The 20605-nt window shown below is 37.2% G+C and overlaps 1 protein-coding gene across 8 annotated transcripts in view; it reads right to left on the bottom strand.

The window, feature by feature from the left end:
• tead3b (TEA domain family member 3 b) overlaps nt 1-20605 on the bottom strand; it is a 39508-nt gene that overhangs the window by 4670 nt on the left and 14233 nt on the right. Inside the window, exons 3-9 of one of the 8 annotated variants that reach the window (XM_077197801.1) lie at nt 17287-17538; nt 6932-6996; nt 6525-6587; nt 4789-4800; nt 2579-2707; nt 2450-2493; nt 2307-2363 (exon numbers count right to left, since the gene is read on the bottom strand). In XM_077197801.1, the coding sequence (XP_077053916.1) occupies nt 2307-2363; nt 2450-2493; nt 2579-2707; nt 4789-4800; nt 6525-6587; nt 6932-6996; nt 17287-17410 (494 nt within the window). In that variant the 5' untranslated portion in view covers nt 17411-17538. Of the gene's footprint in view, nt 1-2306; nt 2364-2449; nt 2494-2578; nt 2708-4788; nt 4801-6524; nt 6588-6702; nt 6766-6931; nt 6997-17286; nt 17539-20605 lie in introns of those variants that run through there. The other 7 variants (XM_077197800.1, XM_077197805.1, XM_077197804.1 and 4 more) reach the window with 7 other exon arrangements.

Consider the following 20605-nt stretch of genomic DNA (forward strand, 5'->3'; position numbering starts at 1 on the left):
ATTTGTTAATAAAACATTTAGACTGATTGGTAATCAGTTCAAATGAATCAATTGGAAAGAACTGACTCAAAAGAATGATTCACTCACAAATCGAACATCACTATGAACTATCACTGTATAAACATGTTTTATGCTAGACAAGAGCAATATCTAGCTGATTAAAAAATTTAGAGCAGAGCATAACTAGGAAATGTGTATTAATTATAGAAATGGTCATGACTTATTTTATTTAAAAAATATCTCTGAAACTAAATCAAATATTTATTTTCCATACATTTATTAATTCTGTATATAGAAGTTTAATACATAGGATATTGAACAAAACGCCAGGCATTATCACCAAAATCCACAAGGATCCTGATCACCCTACATGGGGGTAATTTTGTGATAATGACTAGCTGACTGTATATTATCACTTACTAATTAATTTCCAGAACTTTTCAAGTCATACTAAACACAAATTCCCTGATATCTTCTTGTTGTCCATGACTGTGGGAACCCTTTCTTATGCACTGACATTTTTTTGGTTGGCATACAAGGTGGTACATTTCACACCTTAAAAAATTCACTTATCCAACAACTGTTCGTTTCGGCCGTATCAGCTAAGCGTAAGTTCACCTACTTCTGTGAGCGAGTGCAACATGACAAAAGTCACATGCGCTAGCTCACGTCTGATAACACACATGCTCGAGAGATCTCAACAGAGGCTTGAGACCACAGTATGTTGCCAATGAATAAGGCTGGGAATCAAAATTTGGGAAGCGAAGCAAAGGGAATTTTAATGCATCACTTCTGAATCTACAGTAAAATCAAACCAAGTTTTATCAGAGTTGTGAGCTTGAAATTGAATCCGAATGTGATGAGAGAGTAGCCATGATAAACTAACACGGCTGGTCCATGTGGTAATACAGTATGTCGGGCAGGAAAATTCAAAGTGTGGGAACATTTCGAGATGGTAAAGAATGAACACAAAAAGGTGATATGCGAACTTAAACATGATCTATCATTAAAAACTTAGTAACCTAACGTTAGCCGCTTTACATGGCCGCTCGCATTAACATTAACCCAAATAAATGTATTTCTCCCCGACTAATGGCTTGTTTGAACAACTAACAGTCGACTAGGAAAATCTTTAGTTTGGGAGTTTCCACACATTTAACCAATTAATTTCCATGACTTTCTCAGTTGATCGTTTAATAACATTGTACTTAAAAAAAATTACATTTCTAGCCAGTTAAATATTTTTAGAGCTAAGCACAACTAGAATCATTGGTAACACTTTACTATAAGGTTTCATTAGTTACTACATTAGTTAACATATAATGAACTGCACTTCTACAGCATTTATTGATCTTTGTTAATGTTAATTTGAACTTCTACAGCATTTATTGATCTTTGTTAATGTTAATTTGAACATTTACTAATACATTATTTAACTCAAATGTTGTATTTGTTACCATTAGTTAATGCGCTGTAAACATGAACAATGAACGACTGTATTTTTATTAACTGACGTTAACAAAGATCAACAAATACAGTAACAAATGTATTGCTAATGGTTAGTTAATAAAAACCTTATTGTAAAGTGTTACTGAATCATTTACATTATGCTTCCATAACAATATGATTTTATTAATTTTTATAGTATTTCCAAGCACAGGAATTTCCCTAATATTTCTTGGTTTTCCAAGTGTATATTAATCTTGTACAAAGACAATAAACAGACCTTCTTTCTCACACCTAAGTTGGACGCAGAAAAAAATAGTGCGGCCAGTGTCGTCAGATCATTTTAATGAATGAGTGTCAAACCCATGTTGTTTTTGGTAAATAAGATCAAAACTAGTTTGGTAACTTAAATCAAAGCAATTAAAAATAGTTTTCAGTAATAGAAATTGAACGCTGAACTAAAAAAAATGAGACAAAAATCGTATTAAACTTAAAATGAAAATTAGAGATGTTGCCTTAGCAGCGAACTGAAATAAATAAGTTGAAGTACTAAAATTTAAATAAAAAGCTTAAAATTAAAGCGAAATACAAATATTTATAAAACACAAAGATTAATAACAAAAGTAATTACTAAAAATAAAAGGATTTTTATTTTTTTTAAATAGCTAATTCAAAATAAATGATAAATTCTTTAATAATATCAAAATAATACTAAAATGACACTGTCTCCAACTCATGAGTCACTATTTTAAGTGTAACTGGAATCTGATTTATAATCGTTAAATCCGTTTCGATTCCCATCTCTAGCAGTGAGGCAGTGCTAGCTAAATATCAGTTCAAGCTCTGTGGAGGGAACTTACGCGTAGCTGGTGCGGCCAAGCCCAGGACTTCTTCCTGGGTTGTGCTTAAGAACCAGCCTGATACATAAAAACGTGATCCATTAAATATGCCAGATACACAAACACACCGAGAAACACAATGTATGAGTTCATGAGTTACTCACTCCTGAGAGGGTCCAGGTTGACCTGGGATGGGGGTCGGCCAGAACTGGAAAACAAAACAACGAAACCAATCAAACCACTTCATGATTTGTTGAAATAGTTTTATCTTGAAGTAAGCATCTGAAGCGTACTCGTGCAGACGGAGGGTAAGGGGACTGTGGAAGAGGAGGAAGAGAGGTCTTGATCAGACTCGGAGACACGATCTGAGCGGAGGAGAGTGCCGCCATGTTCTGGAGAGCCTTGTCTTTGGACGCTTGATCCTGGGGAGACGAAGACCCAGGTGAGCAGAATAATCCAGGAGAAAATACAGACAAATTCATGGCAAAAATTACTGTTAATTTTAATGCAAGCAGCCTGCTGATTTATGACAAAGCAAGATAAAAGCATTAGAAAAAGGGGAAATAATAGGAAATCAGAGAGAACCAAATGACCTGCATTTCCAGTGTTTGCAAGACAGCAAAGGAAATGTGTTAAAGTTTCGAGTAAGTTGATGTTTTAAGGCTTCACATGTTAAGGTTGTCAAATTAAAATTCAATTTAAATTATTTGTCGAATTTAAAATTAAAATCCACATTCGAATGCAAAAACGGTGCAACGATGCTGCTGCATTGTTCATTCAAAACATTGCATAAATAGAGAAGTTCAATGCAGATCTTGGTTACATCAAAACGATAACCAAACCGTTCACACAGAAAGCATTTTCTGTGCTGATTTTCCATTGTTTTCTATGTAAACAAACGCTAGACAGACATCTTTGACTGTTGCACTCGCGTCTCACAACAGAGATGCCACGTAAAGTTAAAAGTTCAACTTTCAAAAAACATTGCGGGTTTTCCCCATTCCACTGCATCTCAAAAAAGCACTCGTGTGATCAGAGCTTCGTATCTTTGTAGTAAACTATGAATAAATACAAGATGTTGTTTAGTTCATAATTGTGTATGCAATTTACAGAATTATATTTGCAAACATTATTTTAAATGTTATGCACTATTTTGTACAGACAGTCATGCTTTCATTTCATTGCTTTGAATAAACAATTTAATGTGATGCATTAATATTTTGCTCATTGCGCCCTCTTGTGGCCTCAGGAGACAAGCCAAAAGCTTTTCCCCTTACTGAAATTAGGCCTTTTAGGTTAGAATATAATTAGAATATTTGTAATATTTAAGTATAAAATTCAAATTTAGTTAAGCCATTTTGACAGCCCTATCATGTCTTGTTTTCTTTCAGCTGTACACGAAAATCAACATGTATCCTTGCATTTCTACAGCATAAAGGCGGATTTAGATGGTTAAATGGATGCAAGAATTGGACAAAAAAAAATCTCAATACAGTATGCAAACAGATGTCAGAAAGAAGACCAATCACAAGTCAGTATGCAAATATGATGATGTCTGAACGCTGAACATTCTAACAATACAAGTCCTACAAAAAGTAGGTCTATAAAGTCTATAGAAATTAAAATTCTCCAGCACATCTAAGGCTGAAACTATCGTTCAGCTGTTCAGGTTGAGTTAAGCCCAAAACTTTAATAGTTCAGGTAGTGGTTTAGAACAAACCCTAAGCATAATGTTTAAAGATAACCAATTCAGTGCTGCACTGCAAACACTATAATTATGTGGCTATTTCGATAATCAGTTATTGTAATTGGATATTGAACATGCACTTTTTCTAAAAGCCTCTCAAAATCATGTGTAACTAGCATCTCTGGTTTTCAATTTTAATGAGAAGAAAAAAGCAAAAGCAATACAGATATCTGACAGATATCAATTATAGCACAGCCAACAAAGCAACAGCAACAGCCAGGGATATGTCAAACAAACATGTTTTTGAAACCACTTTCAAGTTTTGTTTTTTAGCCCACAGTCATTCACCTAATACATCCTGGTCAAGCTCCTTCATCAAGGATATTAAATTATGCCCAATCAAAAACAAGCCTCACAAATGAAAGCAGAATTTAACTATAAGTTTGGCATGAAATTCCAGTTTACCAAAGGCTGAGCGTGAAGCATGTCACTTTGCATCACAATAAATGGATGTAGATAATAAAAAGACTCGTAAGCATGACCACAATAAGTGGTGGCTCACAATTAGGTTTCTTAAATTTATAAAGCCTGCAGTACATCATAAAACGGAGGGACGACATGGAAACTTCAGAGAGCAAAATGGCCGGGCACATTATTTACACAAGAATTATGAGCAATCTATGCACACCGCAAGGCCAGAGAAGAGGACTTTATAATGGCAGTGCTGAATGTAAGCTGAACCTGTGCAGGACAGCCAAGCAAAGCGAAGCAAAAATCAAGTCAACAATAATTCGCACAATTCAAATCCACACTTACCAAGTTCATGGCCTGAATCAAAAGAAAGAAAGACCATTAGTACAATATTTTGAGTGCAATTTCACTAAACCTATTGTTTCTGACAGAAAATAAAATCTTTGGATGTACGCCAACTACATAAACTAGTCACAGTCAATTCTATTCTAGATATTAGTGTGATTTTTAAAAAAGAAAATATGCGCCTATGAACAGCTTGCACAAAAACGTACCACATACTGCAAGTCCATTTTTTCAATGTTTTCATAGCCTAATCTACCTGAACAAAAACAATATAATAAGCACTCATAATAACAATACTGTGCATTTCTGAAAAGAATTTACTGCTGTCTTGTAGTTCATATATACACTGGCAGGTGGCGCTAAACACTACAATCTAAAATGCAACCAGAATAAAACATGAAAAAGAAGTTGCCAAAAATACTGCATGGCTTTTAATGCAAATTCTACATATTAATGTTTAGACTTCATTATGTTTGTGAAAATTATGTTTTTGCAATTTCACACAAATTCAATTTCACACAAAAAAAACCAAACAACAACAACAACAACAACAACAAAATCAACAAAAACAGTAATTTTGTCTGGATTTTATTAAAACTTTGTTTTTCCAAATTTATACACAATCTAAAAATAGTAAGTTCAGTAAAACATTTTTTTTAGCATTAACAGACCTATTCATTTATATGCCAGGCCAGTTAATTTTAATAAGATTTAATTTAATTTCAACAAGTTTAAGTCTCGGTCAGCCTGCTCACAAGATAATCTGCACAAAAATAATTTGGGTCGAGTGCTAATACGCAGTACTTTGTCTAATCTCACACAGATTTTACAAGGCCTGTCACGATAATCAATATATCGACTTGTCGCACGATATATGGACAATTAAAAATGTAAACTCGACAGGTATGAAATATGATCAGTACGAGGAAAACACTGTTAATGAGAAGATGAGCACTGCACTGCTGCAGGATAGTGGGGAAATAGATTTGTTTTTTATTCAGAATGCACAGTTGGAAAGAAAATATTTATAGGAACATTTCAGCAGGTTCAAGATAACTAATGTTAAAGCAGATAACATAATACATTGTTTTAATGAATTGACAGCTATAAAATGTAGAAATAATCTGCGTTCTCATTTATGTAGGTGCGCTGAACGCTGTTAACAGAATCTCCTGAGATGTTATAAGTAGAACACAGAAGTACTTGTGCAAGTAGTCCATTCGAGTATCTAAATATTCTTAAGAATTAAAATTTGTCATGTGAAACTGTGTAGGCCTACTTGCATTATTATGCTGTTATATTATGAATATATATCCACAAAAAGTTATTTCATTATTTAAAGTTATTTCAAAGCAGTTTCATCATGACAGGCCTAGATTTTACAGGTGAAAACGGTGTATTGGTGACAGACATATGGAGTCTGGAAGCAAAGAAAGGAAGGTTAAGAAAACAGTGAGCCTCAGGAAAGCCAACAGGCAAAGATCTCAGCCAATCATGCACTTTCAGCCTCTATATGACATTCAGCAGCGCCAAACGCAAAGCACTATTGCTACTTGACACAGGTTTGAGCTTCCGTAGCACTTCCATCTTAGTTTTTTCACCAAATACTGATGCAAACACTCGTTCCTCTGGATTTTATTCAGCCAACAGATTCCTGGAACTTATAGCGATCTCTTATTGGTTTGTGCAAAGGCAAATGCCATTAAGCCCCGCCCCACCCGCAGGACAGCGCATACCTTCAGCTTTGACTGTATCTCGCGAGATTTTCTCCGGGCAAGAACCTGCAAATGGCTAGAAACCTGCAGAACAGAAAAGCCAAAGAGGAAGAAAAGAAAAAGAGGAGGTAGAAGAGGAGAAAGAGAGAGACGCCGTAACCAAAGAGGGAAACGATGCGCCACAGCGTTTCCAACCTACCTTTATACCTGCTTGATACTCTCGAACTTTCTTCCGTGCTAACACCTGTATGTGACTAGATACCTAAAGAATTTTGAGACAGTTTAACAAAAAACACATGCACACCCACAAAACTATTTTACCTACAACTGAAAACAGTCATTAAATCCCATTATTTGTTGTTCGACAAACAAATATTTAATGTCATCAGTAGTATATATAAAGTGCATGTTGCATGAACATTAAATACCTGCTTTCGTGTGCGAGTTTTGCCTGTTCTCAGCTTGATGTATCTGGCAATAAGCTCATTGCGACCTGAGGGGGGGAACAAAAAGTTAGTCTCAGTGACCAAAAGGTGGCGACAAAAGCAATGAAAGAGGTGCACATATCTCTCAACAACACTTACAGACTTCATGAGACTGAAAACCACATATAGAAAAGTAATAAAGTAAAGTTTTTGCCTTTTTATATTAGATTTCCCTTTAAACGATGGAAAAAAACAAGCTTTCAATTGGACCATTTTATTACCACAGCACTCAGTGATGTGGTAATAAACGCATTATCTGTAAAATCTTTAACAAGGATAAAAAAGTGACCATTCTGTAGTGCTCTATATAACATGCATCAAGTAATCAAGTGAACATGATATGTATCAATTAATTGGCTATTAAAGATTCACATCATCATTATTCAGATTAAAAAAAACTTAACTAAAAAACGACTTAAGACATGTTTTGAGTTTGTTTAGATTTTGTTTACTGTAAAAGACAAAAATAAAAAAAAATTGCAGTGTGAATCTACCATGCTCAATATTTGCTATTTTTGTGTAATATAATATGGTAATTTAAACAGAAACCACCAATTTCAATATCACAAAAAACTAATACTAAACTACCTAAAAAAAAACTAAAAAAAAGCTTACTGAAGACATGTAAACAGTCAGTGATAAAATAATTACAGGCAATAGTCCAAAAAAAACCCTACAACACTTACTTAGAACAAAGACAACTAAAAAAGACCTACCTGAAAAACATAATCAAATGTATTAAAAAAAAACACTGCATGGTCTCCACTGTGTAAATTAAATATACATTTGTTCTTATTAAATTTACAAAAAGTGATTTAGTCAAGAGCAGTCAGAGATTTTTTAAATTTCTTTTGTTGCTTGATTAACATGAATGACAGAGAGCAGGAATATTAGGCTTCTATCACTTTAAGAACTCCCCGGATCCAATATACTGTGTTACAGATGTGTTTCCTTTCTCAACTGTGTTTCTGTTCACTTAAGACATAAATTACTGTATTTACAAGGATACTTGAAAAGACGGGCATTTTGACACATTTACAAGTGTTTGTATTTAAAGGGGAACTATGCAGTTTTTTTTTGCTTAACTGAACAGCTTCGGAGTTATTGGAATGATTATATGACTTTTTTCGGGTTGAATGGTGGCCGTCTCGCTTTTATTCTGCGATGTGAAGCACTGCCACACAAAAACACCAAGTCCGCGCGCCTGCGTACAACCTTCCTTCTACTTCTCTGCCTAGTAGCGCAAAATCAAAACATGGCGAAGCGAACTGCAAAAAGACTCTTGTACGTTTATCAGAGCTGCTTGGGCAACTTGAAGGTCCGACGTATGGAAGTAATCCGACATGTTGGTTGTAATTTTCCTGTACTGGCGCATGCCTGTGACGCAAACGCGTACGTGACGAGAGCCACAGTGAGCAGATTTGCGTTTTTTACCCTTTAGACGGGAACGCGACGGTGGAGCGTTTTTAAGATTTCCACTCTGGAAGGTGCGTTCACTTTTTTGCGTTTTAAGCCCCCAAAACGCCGTCGCCGTGTAAACGAAAGGCACTTCTGATAAAATATTTTTACGTTTTCACCCGCGAACGTTCTTGTGTAAACAGGGCCTAAGTGTTATAAAGAAACAACAAACAAAATAAAGTTGCAACTCTTATATACATTTTCTGAGAATTTAAGTCGTTATTAATACAATGCACCAATTGTCTTGTTTTTTTTACTCTTGAGGCGGAAACAGGCTTCAACAGCAGAGAAAGCACTGCACTGATTTGAGTTTGGTGTCTGTACACCCTTCCCCAGACACACCCTCCTCTCCCTCGCTCTCTCTCTGAGCCTCCGCATTCCTCGCATTCCACTGCGCCTGTGACATCTGCCCCACACAACTTGATTTGATGAGGGCAACAGCCTGGAGCATGCGTTCAGAGAGCGAAAGAACGGCCTGAAAAAAAGCGAGGGAGAGAGAGAGAGAAACAAAGCTTTGCTGTCTCTGCCAACAACTGGCAGCTGAAGATCGTCCTACCAAACGGACACCCACACCTGCCACGAACAGTCCCTGCAGGAGGCAAAGAATAACACAGACCCCCTGTGTCACATATACTGCTCTCCCTGCTCTGATTCCCTCATCAGGTTTCCTCTCAATCTTTGCTCTTTGAGTGTGTCTGTAAAGGAAGTTCAAGCAAGAGTGTTTCGGTCCGGGATAACACCTGATAACTTCTTGGGGTGGTGTGATGCAGTGGTCAAACCTCATAGCTGGTCACTAGAAGGTTGCTGGATCAATCCCTGAAAGAAATGGGGTGTGATCAACTAATCGAACTACAATATCAATATCAAATAATATGCATCTTTCAGACTTGCCCTCCCTTCAAAAGCCTTTCATACTCTGAGACGGAGCATGAAGAAGAAGCTGTTGAGCAAAGACGACAGCTAAGATGGATCTGATAAGTCAAGGAGTGTATGGGACTTTGCTACATCCTCAGAGAGCAGGGCATTTTTGCAAGCCTCTGTTCCCATTGAAGCACAGGTGGAAAAATATCTCAAAAGGTGGAAAATATCTTGCCACCATAACAACTATGAAACCAGACAGACGGCATTTCTGCCATTCAATTGGGCTGTAAATCAACCAGGCAAAGCCAAGATGCTGAGAGGCAGAGATGATGGAAGGCCAGGTAGCATCAAAACTTGTACAAAAACTCATACATTTAAGCTCTGGCTTGACATTTGGTGCACAAAATGTACAGATGTCACGTGTGTGTTTGTTCTGAGATGGATGAGAAGATCAAGAGAACTTTTCGTAAAAACAACTGTAAATCTCTGTGACCTCACATCTTTATTTATTTCTTTAACTGAGGCCTCAACTAAAAAATATAAAGGTGCAATTCTGCGATATAGTCGTCATTACAACAATGAGTTACATTTACCAGAAAAAAATTGCTATTGGGCGATGATTTGAAATACAACTACAAAAAAGTTAATGCTCTTAGAGGCATTTCCTGCTGGAGAGATGACTAAATTAAATTTCATTCTCATAAAAGTTGTCTCAGTGCAACACACTCATTTCCACCCATCAATGTTGGTGGAATAAAAAAAAGAAAGAAGAAGTGGCGGTTCTGCACTTCACATTACACTACAAGCTTTTCAGGCCTGATACTGGCGGCGTTAACAGGACCGAAGCAGTCGGCGTTCCCAAGGCCTCACGTCAGCAGTGGTATTAAGAGCGCTGACGTCATTCTCCTCGTGAGTGGGCTTCTTCAGTGGCAGAGCTCAGGCAGATGACTGCATGTAAATGGATAAGGTGTTTACAGTCGCTGGAAAGAGCAGGCTCTCCATGAGGCCAGCACACGCTTTCCTGGACAGGGCGAGAGCAAAGAGTGTCAATGACATGCTGGGATACGTTTAAAACTCGATTTATTAATAAATCCAATTTGTGGAACTTCACATAATTGACCGTTTGCAAAGACCCGCCCCCTTTAGTTACTGTTGCTATGTCCGACAAGCCACACCGCTCTCACGACACACACCATGAAAAATACAATGCAGAGCAGAGAGGACACTGACAACGCGCTGACAGACACTACAGACCAGGTTACTTTTGATATGAAACAAAGTAACAACTTTCAAATTTGGTCATTTTTTAAAGAAATTTAAACAATAAATACCGTTCTGTGGCTCTTTAATGTGTCTGACTGATCGCTTTAAGAGCCTCAGTTACAGCTGCTCGTGAGCTGATCATCTCTTCCTTCTAGTTAATTTATAGCATCGAATAAACAAGAATGAACAAGAAGGAATGTTATTTTAACCGCGGAAAGACGTCAGTACACTTAGTTTTTCAAATTAAAATCCTCCAATGTTAATATACTAACTCTACTGACTTCCTTGTCGGACAAAAATGGCGGATGGCGGATTATGATTGGTCAGATCGCCTATCAATCAAACTCCTTGCGAAGTCAATTGGCACAATGACTTGCTGAAACTCATAATTGGCACAATGACTTGTGGCTAGTGGAAATGAATTGCTTAATCAGTAAGACCTCAATGTCAAATTAACTCACACACCAGTTTTCCCCCATTTGAAAAAACCAAACCTGCGGCGTATGAGTCAAACATACCGTGACTGACAACAGAAAGCATAACCAAGGTTACCAACATGAGGCTACATGGTTTCAAGGGAATCCCTCAACAAAAAGAGACAGATATAAAACAGATATTATGCATAAGCTTTCTGAAAATGCTAACAATGTCATCAATGTCAATATTCCAGAATTCTCTGGAATCAGCCTCGGCATCTGCAGCACCGCACAGTGCAGCGCAATGTCCTTCTGACTTCATAGTGAGTCAGTCTATGTTTAGATTTACCGGCGAAAGGAGGATAAAGCCTGGATGATGTAATCCCTGACTAAAGAAGAGACTCTGGAGGCTTGGTTGCAAGATTTAGTGCACCGTCCTTTCGTCTACAGTCAACACAAGCAACTCTGCACCTTCTAAGGCACGATGAAACAGACTAATTTGCTCTACAAAAGGCAGAAGCTTTGTTGACATTCACTCACACATGCAGCATAAATGAAGGTTCTCGCATGAAGTCCACAAGAGACGCACAAACGCTCACAGTAAATTCTATTAGACTGGTGTTAACATGCAGCTAGACTAAAGAAAACCTCTAATAAGCAAACACAAAAAATTTTCACTTAATTCATTCACTTTAATTTAGATGGAACTGTTGTGTATATACACACTTCATAGGCGAATAATATATAAAAACTTAAAATTGACATTTCCCTCAACCCAGGCCTTGTCCCAAATGCCAAGCTTGAGAATTATAAAAATGACAAATGGAGGGGTGTCCAATCCTGCTTCGGGAGGGCCAATGAGTTTAGCTTCAACTAGGAATGGAATTTTTTTCAAAAATAATGTTTTAGAATATTTGGGCTCATAAAAAAAATAATATTTGTTTATTTAAATGAAGTTTAACGAAAAAAAAAAAAAAAAAAAAAACGCTAAAGCAGACTGCGCCAGTTGTCGTGCCGAATTCAAAATAGTATTTTTATTTTTTAAATAATAATAACTAAAGATCGAATATTCTACAATTTGTGTACACCCCTAGCTTTCAACCCAACACACTTGCCCAGACGTTTCCAGTATTCCTGAAGACCTCGATTAGTTGGTGCAGGTGTGTTCAATTAGAATTGGAGCTAAACTCTACAGGATAGTGGCCCTCCAGGAGCAGGATTGGACATTCCTGCCCTACAGTATTAAAGTCTATCAAAAGTTTAAAAAATTTGTCGCAATGCATTCTGTGACTAAACAAAAAGAATCTTGGATCTAAGATGCAAGCTACTGTTAGACATTTTTGCACTAGGAGCATACCTATGATACAATGCTGTTTAGGTAGAACGCTCACTGGGGTTTGGAACAGTGCAGCGTTTTTTTTTCAATAACTGGGTGGCCACACTTGAGCTTTATGAACCAGCAGCCATGCAAGGACTATGACTGATTTACGATCAGTAGAGTCCCTTAGCAGTGACTCAAACCCCGGGAAGGTGGAAACTGCGATCAGATCAGTGTTTCCAGATTGGTTTCTATGAATAAATCTCCTTAGTAGCCTGTATAAACGCTGATCTGAGGAAACTACCTGCAAGGAACATGTGTGATATGAAGTATATGTCTTCTGAATAAGTCTAGCCAAAAAGAAATGTTTTGAATTAAAAACAACTTTGTTTTAGAGTAATGCACTACAAATAAGAATGAATATGATCACAAGAGTTGCGTTTAACATAGGGTTCTCCAAGGAAAGACAATCACAACCGTAAATGATCCTCAAAGTTACTTCGCGAACACTGGTTTGTGTTCAGGACGCTCTCTGTCAGTTTGCCATGGCTTCTCTTGGTCTGGTTTGTATCGAGGCTTGGCTTGCTAATTCAAACCAGCGCTTGGGTTTTGTCTTGTCTGTTTCTCAGAGGAGAAGAAAGGAGAGCCGACAGTTTGAGGAGGAGGGGACCAACGCCAAACACCTGGACCCTCCCAATTCCAGCCAAACTTGAGCGTCCATCTGCCATTATGAATACACAACTGAAAAAGAGACATATCGCTCAAAACTAGAATTTACCAACCGGATTTGGTAACTTTCGCAATTTAACAACTTGAACAACAGATTTGCTGGTTCTGTCCTGTTAACTTTTGGATACAGCTGTTTTATAATCCGTAAATCAATACATTTACAGTTATAAAGCAGACTGCTTTAAACTTGCCTTGACTAATTAGCAGTTTTAGACTAGAAACAGGTAGCTATCTATAGTTTAACTGTTGCTTCACCATAAAAGAAAATTGACAGTAGAAATAGACAATTTAATCAAAGGACCAATGTTGAGACTGCATCACATACCTGTGATATTAGAAATTTTGGAACGCAACAATCAAGATTACACCTCTAGAAATGTTTGCTTTCACATACTTGAACAGATTCTTGTCCTCAGTCTGAGTGTAACGCTTTAACACTGGAAATACTACTTTGCACCTGGAGTTATTAAAGTGCTCTGCCTCAGGGGAAGACCTACCTTGTTTAGGAGGAAGAAGTAGTAGGAAAAAAAAAAAGTACAACAAGAAAATGGAGGAGGGAGGGTGAGTGAGATCTTGTGGGGGGAAAAAACCTGGATTGAGCAAGACAAACAGAGCTGGTTTTGCCACTTTTTCAACTGGGTGAGAGGGAGGCAGAAGGAAAATAAAACGACAACTCTCTTACAGGGCTGAAAAAAAAAGAGTTGCCAATGATCGGATATGACAAATAAATCCAGTTTGAGGGTGAATGGAGGAACTGAAAAAAGAGAAAAACAAGAGAAGGGGGCATTCAAGCAAGCAGTGGCAAAGAACCAACAGAAAGAGAGATATGTTCTTGAGAAACCTGTCTGTTGCCAGGCCTGTAGTCCACAGCACTACTCCAGGACAAGTGCAGGCCTGTTTTATCTGCTCTGAAAAAACACAACTGCTGGCTAAGACATGCACGTATCTGTGTTTGTAAGGTGCGTGGGTGTATAAGTGAACGAGAACCTCAGTTTATCGAACAAAACTGAACACCCACATCATAGTATAAAGCCATTGACGGGTGGTAGTGAATGACTACTAGACATTGAGCATGACTGAATACAAGATTATGTAAGAGAGCAGATGGCGTACGTACGAACGAGAGACACTTTACGATGCTATATGAAACAGTGGAAATGGTTTATGCATGCATGGATTTCGCTGGTGGCATGTGCAACGGGATCCTCAAGTGGATCGTGCATGCAGATGAAAGTGTGTCGGATATCACAACCCAGCCCTATCTGCCCATTATCTCCCACCCTCTTATCTTTTTTCTAGTTTCCATCCCTCCTTTCACAACCCTTCCCATGAAGCATTCTATCTAGAAACACTTGTCTTGCAGCCATTAAATGTACAAAAACATCTCCGTCAGAAAACCTGTACTGCAGTGATACAATCTCGGCCGTTGAACACTCATCTCAGTCCATGAGTGACTCTCTTCAGTTCAAAAATGCAAACTAGTTTACTACTTAAAATATTAAAAATACTACTAGGGGCAGCACAAATTACAAAGCCAATAATTACATAACTCAAATCACATCAAAATAATTAGTTAGCTATAAGCTTAGTCACAAGGACTCTACAACAGGTGTTACCCAGTACAACAGGTAAGAGCAAAAACTAACAAAGCTAATACTGATAGTGTTTAATTTTAAATTAGCATTTATGATTTGTGCCGACATGAGCAAAATAGAACAGGGCTGCGAAAATGGGGGTCGCTAATAATATGTACATCATGGCTTATGTGTATATTATGGCTCATTTACATTTATTGGATTTACATTTAATTTAAATGACAGACAATGTTGGGCCGATTGTGGAATATTATGTTATTGTCAATAAAATTGTTTTATCCAATCAGACCAGTTATCAAAATAAATGTTAGTTGCAGCCCTAAAAGAGACCACAAAGAACTAAAGTTAAAATTCAACGTGGCACGATGTGGTGAATCCAAAGGAGCGCGCTGGATACAGCGGTTGAGTAGGAACAATTACTAGTATATCAGGATTATCGACTTCCAACCATTCCAAAGAATTCAATTCAAACATAATTAAAGTTACAAGTTACAAGGCTAATAGTTTTGGCTCTGTTAACCTTTCCCGCAAACTAGAGATATCTATGAATAAAACATAAAAACTAATACATTTTTATTCATCTGTTGCAGAAAAGCAACAAGAACAACTAAAACAAAATAGAAACGATTTACAGGGCAGAGTTTCTTTTTATAACATGTTTGCAGCGTTGAGCGATGTAGCCAATCACAGACATATGTGTTGATTTCTTGAACGCAATGGCCAATCAGAAGCATTCAAGATAAGACTCCCCTCACTGCTCAAAACGGACGTTTTGTTCAGTGCTGAATTCTTTATGCTGGCAAATCCTCTACTTATAACAAACAAAGTGTATATATTATTAAAGATTCATTGTGCAGTCAGCTTCATTGATAATAACAGAGATGTGTGAGATCGATGAACTGATGACAGCTTTTTAGGAATTATTAAGGGAGCGCACTTTGCCCGCAGTCATGCCAAACCATGCACGCAGTATCTGCTTGCTTTTATGTTATAACACAAACAGTGGTTTGTGTGTTAATGCTTTAATCATTTTACATTTTTTATTTATATATATATTTTTTTATTATAATTTAAAATTTTAAATAATTTATAAAATGCAGTTAATATATTCACTGCGGCCATTAAAAGAAACAAGTGAACACCATGACTCCTTTAAGTGTTTGTGTCTGTCAATCCCCCCCCCCCCCCAAAGCTGTAAACCTAGGGGAAACACTGCAAGTAGATAATTTCTTTTATCCTTAAGAAACTTTAAATTATAGCTAAATACATTTAAAAACAGACACAAATTGTTCAGTAAACCACCTTTAAAAAAAAGCAATTTCATGTTTAGTTTTCTCCCCCCCCTGCTGTACCGTACTGACGCTGTGTATCGTTACACCCCTACTATAAAGCAGGGCCTGAATTTCGTTTTGGAAAATAGGGGGGAAATCCCCCTTTAGGCCATTCTTATGGGGGGGATTTATTAATTCGAGGGGGGAGTTTTTTTAGACTATTTAAAAAAATACATTTAACTAAATGTTTGCTCACTCATTATATTTGTGTTTTTACAATGGGGTCATTTTTTTTAGTTTACACAACAAAAGGAAGCTTGATTTCAATCTTTGAATTAAATTGAAAAAAGTAGCACAAATAAATACATGAAATAAAGAGAAAAGTTTAGGTCTAACACTAAAAAATACCACGGAATAGTCTTTTAGTCCTGTATAATTTGAATACATAGGCTATTAATCCTGATTCCTTACAATTAACGCTATCTTTTGTTGTTTTATATACAATAATGACAGACACATTTTAGGCTACTCTCACTTTAAGAACTAGTGCACGGATCCATTAAGGGGCCGTTCAAATGTTGCGTGTAAAGCGCAGTCCGCGCCACTTTCTCCTCTTTTAAAAAGGGCTCCCTGTTGCTAAGCAATCATGAGCCACCTTCTCTATGAAGACGAAGACGTTTCAGCAAAGGATGAACGCGCAAAAGACGTAACTTGAACGGCCCATACTGTTTTCATTATAGTCTCACATGCATTTTCTTTTTGTATTATTTTTTTAAGATCTAACCGATTGTGTTTGAGAGGATACTCCCCAAGACCGGAATTTAGACAATGTTGTGTGCTTTTGACCGTTAAAGCGCTATAATTCAAGAAAAATAACTGTTTTGTTACTCACGAGCTGTTTGTTATGCGGTTTAAAATTGCTTGAATGTTTAAATAGGTAAGACTTAAAAAGACGCACAAATTATAAACAATAGTGACGATGCAATGGCCCGATTGTGATAGTGACATTTCCATCATATGTCCCGACTCCTGATACGCGAGAGTCATCGCCTGCAGCTGCAGCGCGATTGGCTTGCCTTGTGTAACCTATTTTAAGAGACAGAGAAGACGCGGCATTGGCAGAATCACTCACGCTGTTTGTGAAATTGCGTCTCGCAGAATGTTTTAAAATGACTGATTTGATCTTATAATCTGTTAGGTTAAATTTACTCATAGGCCTACATGCTAGATTGAATGAATGTTTGCGGGAATTTCCCGCATTATAAGCGCAAGACCTGCGGGAATGATTAAAATGATGCGCAATACCCGCAATCCCGCACCGAAATTCAAGCCCTGTAAAGTGAAGAATTTTGTGCATGTCGCTACATCGCATTGCAAGCTCACTTACCGTACATCTTTCCCTCGTCCGACAGGATAATCTTGCGGCGTCCGCAGGGCGGATATATAGCCAGTGCCTCCTGAAAACTCTGCTCGATGTCGGGGCTCCACACACCCTCGGCGTCTCCGTCCATGGCCTTGTCCAGCTCGTCACCCCCATCCTCCAGCCCCTGCTCCGGGCTGCCGTTGGCACTCCACTTGTTGGACGCAATGGTGCCGGCTCCTACCGGGCCCTTCCACGAGCCCCCACGCTACACAAGTACTGCGAGAAAGAAGCAAGGAAAGAGAGAAAGGGATTGTTACTTTATTGTGGGCATAAAGATTAAGCAATTATGCAGAGAAAATCCTTTCAAAACCGCTCTCTTTAGTTGTGCAATTTTCAACACCTTTAAAGCTCGTGTTCAATTCAACTGAGGACAACGGCAGCTGTGACTCTTATTACCATTTCCTCTCCTCAAAGGCTCCCAAAATGACAAATGAATTTTTAAACATTATATAAAGCCCCATTTAAAAGGATTAGATAATTAGGACTAGCCTGCAAAAATGCTTGTGGTCGGGAGCGCGCGGTCCAGTGTGGCTGTCTAAATGTCTGAAAATGGTTCAAGGATCTTAAGCGTTTTTCAGGCTGCCTCTTCTTCGCATGGTATTGTTCATGAGGATTGGGTCCCGAGTCACTTGTGTGCCCACATATTTCATTCTTTTATTTCACTTTCTGCTGATGTTGACGAAAAAACGCGGCTTGGGTAAATACGGCCGACTCCGATTGAGACCTTCCTTAGGGGATATTCAAACGCTCTGGTTACACGCACGCTGAAAGAATAAGCTTGACTTGGCAGCCCGAAGACACAGAATGAGCAAAACAATGGAGCGGAGCGGAGAGCGCTGGAATAAGTGAGCGGACTAATTACTTTTCGACATTGCAGACCTCAGACCAAAGCGCAATTTAATGCTGCAGGACAATTAGCGATACATTTCTAAATCTCATTTGCCTCTTAGTCGACAAGAAACAATGTTCATGAAGTGCAATCTGGATGGTTGTAGTCACTGGATGTTCCACAGAAGTTACAGAATGTCTAATCCTGCAGAAGTCAAGTCAAGTCAAGTCATCCTCATTTATATAGCGCTTTTAACAATGTAGATTGTTTCAAAGCAGCTTTACAGAGATAAAGATATAATTTAAGGTAAGAGCCAACATTTGGTGCAATTAGGCATCAGTTTCCAAAACAGTCAAAACTGAATTATAAAAGACTATGATCTGGGATTCAAGCAAAATAAGCTTTGAATGCACTTGTTAAACTTGCCGCCAAAATACTATGTTTTTGTGGGCGGTTCCCAGGGTGTTGCTATGCGGTTGCTAAGATGATCTGAGAGACTTTTAGTGCATTGCTAGGTCAAAAGTGCCCACTCCCAAGTATCTATGCCCAATGCTTTTTCTCATGACATTTTGTATCTGGATAGTATTTGTATATATTTTTTTAGCAGGACTAAATTTAGGCCTACTCCATTCCAAAGCATCTCCAGTGTGATCAAAAAGAGATTTAAAATGCAAATCACTACTTGCATGTCACATGAAAGGATGCATTAACAGAAACATTTCCATTATTTACCGAAATGTAAAAAACAATGGAAGATTTTTTGATTTTTTTTCCCTTTGAGAATCCCTTAATATAGGAAGTTAATGAGTATTAGAAGTTTTTAAAAAGCACTCTCTTTGGGAAGGAAATTAAGAGAAAAGATATTGCAAATGCAACATATTCAATAATTGAATACTCCGATATTGATAATTAAATAGTAGGGCTAGGCAAAAAAAAAAAAAATTTTTCAATTCATCGTTTTTTTAAATTTGGTCGATTCAAAATCAATTCTCAAAAGCTTTTTTCAAGCTTCTCTCTCAAGAGATTCTTTTCCCCATATTTATCCATCGATCACCCAAAAGTCAGTATTAGTTTTTCTACACTGTTCATAAGCTTGCAGCCTCCATGTTACAGCTAATACTGTGAGATTTTATGTTTGTTTTATCTTAAACATAAAATAACTTGATCCTGTTTGATCAAGGCATGCGACTGTTCTGACTTGCCCAATTTTCAGCATCAATTTTTAATCTTGCATCAAAATCCTGTCTATTCATTGTATGCATTTGAAATATAGGTTCTGTTTTAATGTACCCAAGTGTACCTAAACAAAAAGAGTTTAATATACAGGTTTGTGGCTCTTAATTTCTTATTAATTAACCACGTGTTGTATACTTATGTTCACTGTTCTATATAGGATTTGTATTAAAACTATATTTATTGAGTCGAATCGGGAATTAAAATCGAATTTTGAATTGAAATCGAAAATTGTATCGAATTGGAACTTCTGAATCGATACCCATTTTTTATTTTAGTATTATTTACATAATATTCTGGTATTTATTCATGTTTTGAATATGTATTAATTTATTTGAATTAATTTAATAATGTATTAATATTATTTAAAAATAATATTACTTTATTAATATTTAATATTAATATTAAATTTTAGCTCAAGTTTCAATAATTTAATTATGTGCTTTTTTCCCCTTGAGGCTAGCGTATTTTTATTTAAAACGGCAGCAGCGTTACGAGGCGCTGAGCGTCTATTTCACACTGAGCACTGGCCGGTTTTTACCAGTCGCCGAGAGTTGAAGAATGTTCCACAAAACACAGTGCTTATTACTGTCACTTTTTACCCAGTCACCCAATCACAAATACATCAATGACCAACTGCCACATTCTGCTCATACAACGTCAACAAGAAGCATAATAATGAAAGTAAATTATTTCAAAACAAGAGTCAAAGCAAATAATTAAAATTTTATCAACATTTTAATACAGAAAAACTATCTGTGAAATTATATACTAGTAACACTTCCGCAGAAATTCCGTATCATAGCAAGGAAAGCGTCTAAACTGAATTTTTTTTATTAATAATAAAAAAAAGAAAATAAAAAAAACGCTCCACTACCGAAGCGCTCTGAAGTGCCCACAGCCTTCATGCAGCATCCGTTTTTTCCTGGCATCCTTTGGCTAGCGTTACATTATATGATCAGCTAACATTCATTCAAGTGCTTTTTTTTTATTCATTCAAGCATGATAAGATGCAAAGGGGAACTCAAATATATAGCCTACCGGCGTACTGATAAAACTGTTGAATATAAAGGCCTGGTTTCACAGACACATATTTAGCCCTTAGTTTAATTATTAGGACATCCAAGTAGCTTTTATAAACGTGCCTTAGAAGAAACCTTACTGATGTGCATCTTGAGACAAAACAATGACCCTGATATATTTCAAGATGTGCCAGTGCAA

Source organism: Siphateles boraxobius, unplaced genomic scaffold (genome assembly GCF_051911475.1).
Source record: "Siphateles boraxobius isolate OS27281-9 unplaced genomic scaffold, OSU_SipBor_1 41, whole genome shotgun sequence".
Taxonomy (NCBI): domain Eukaryota; kingdom Metazoa; phylum Chordata; class Actinopteri; order Cypriniformes; family Leuciscidae; genus Siphateles; species Siphateles boraxobius.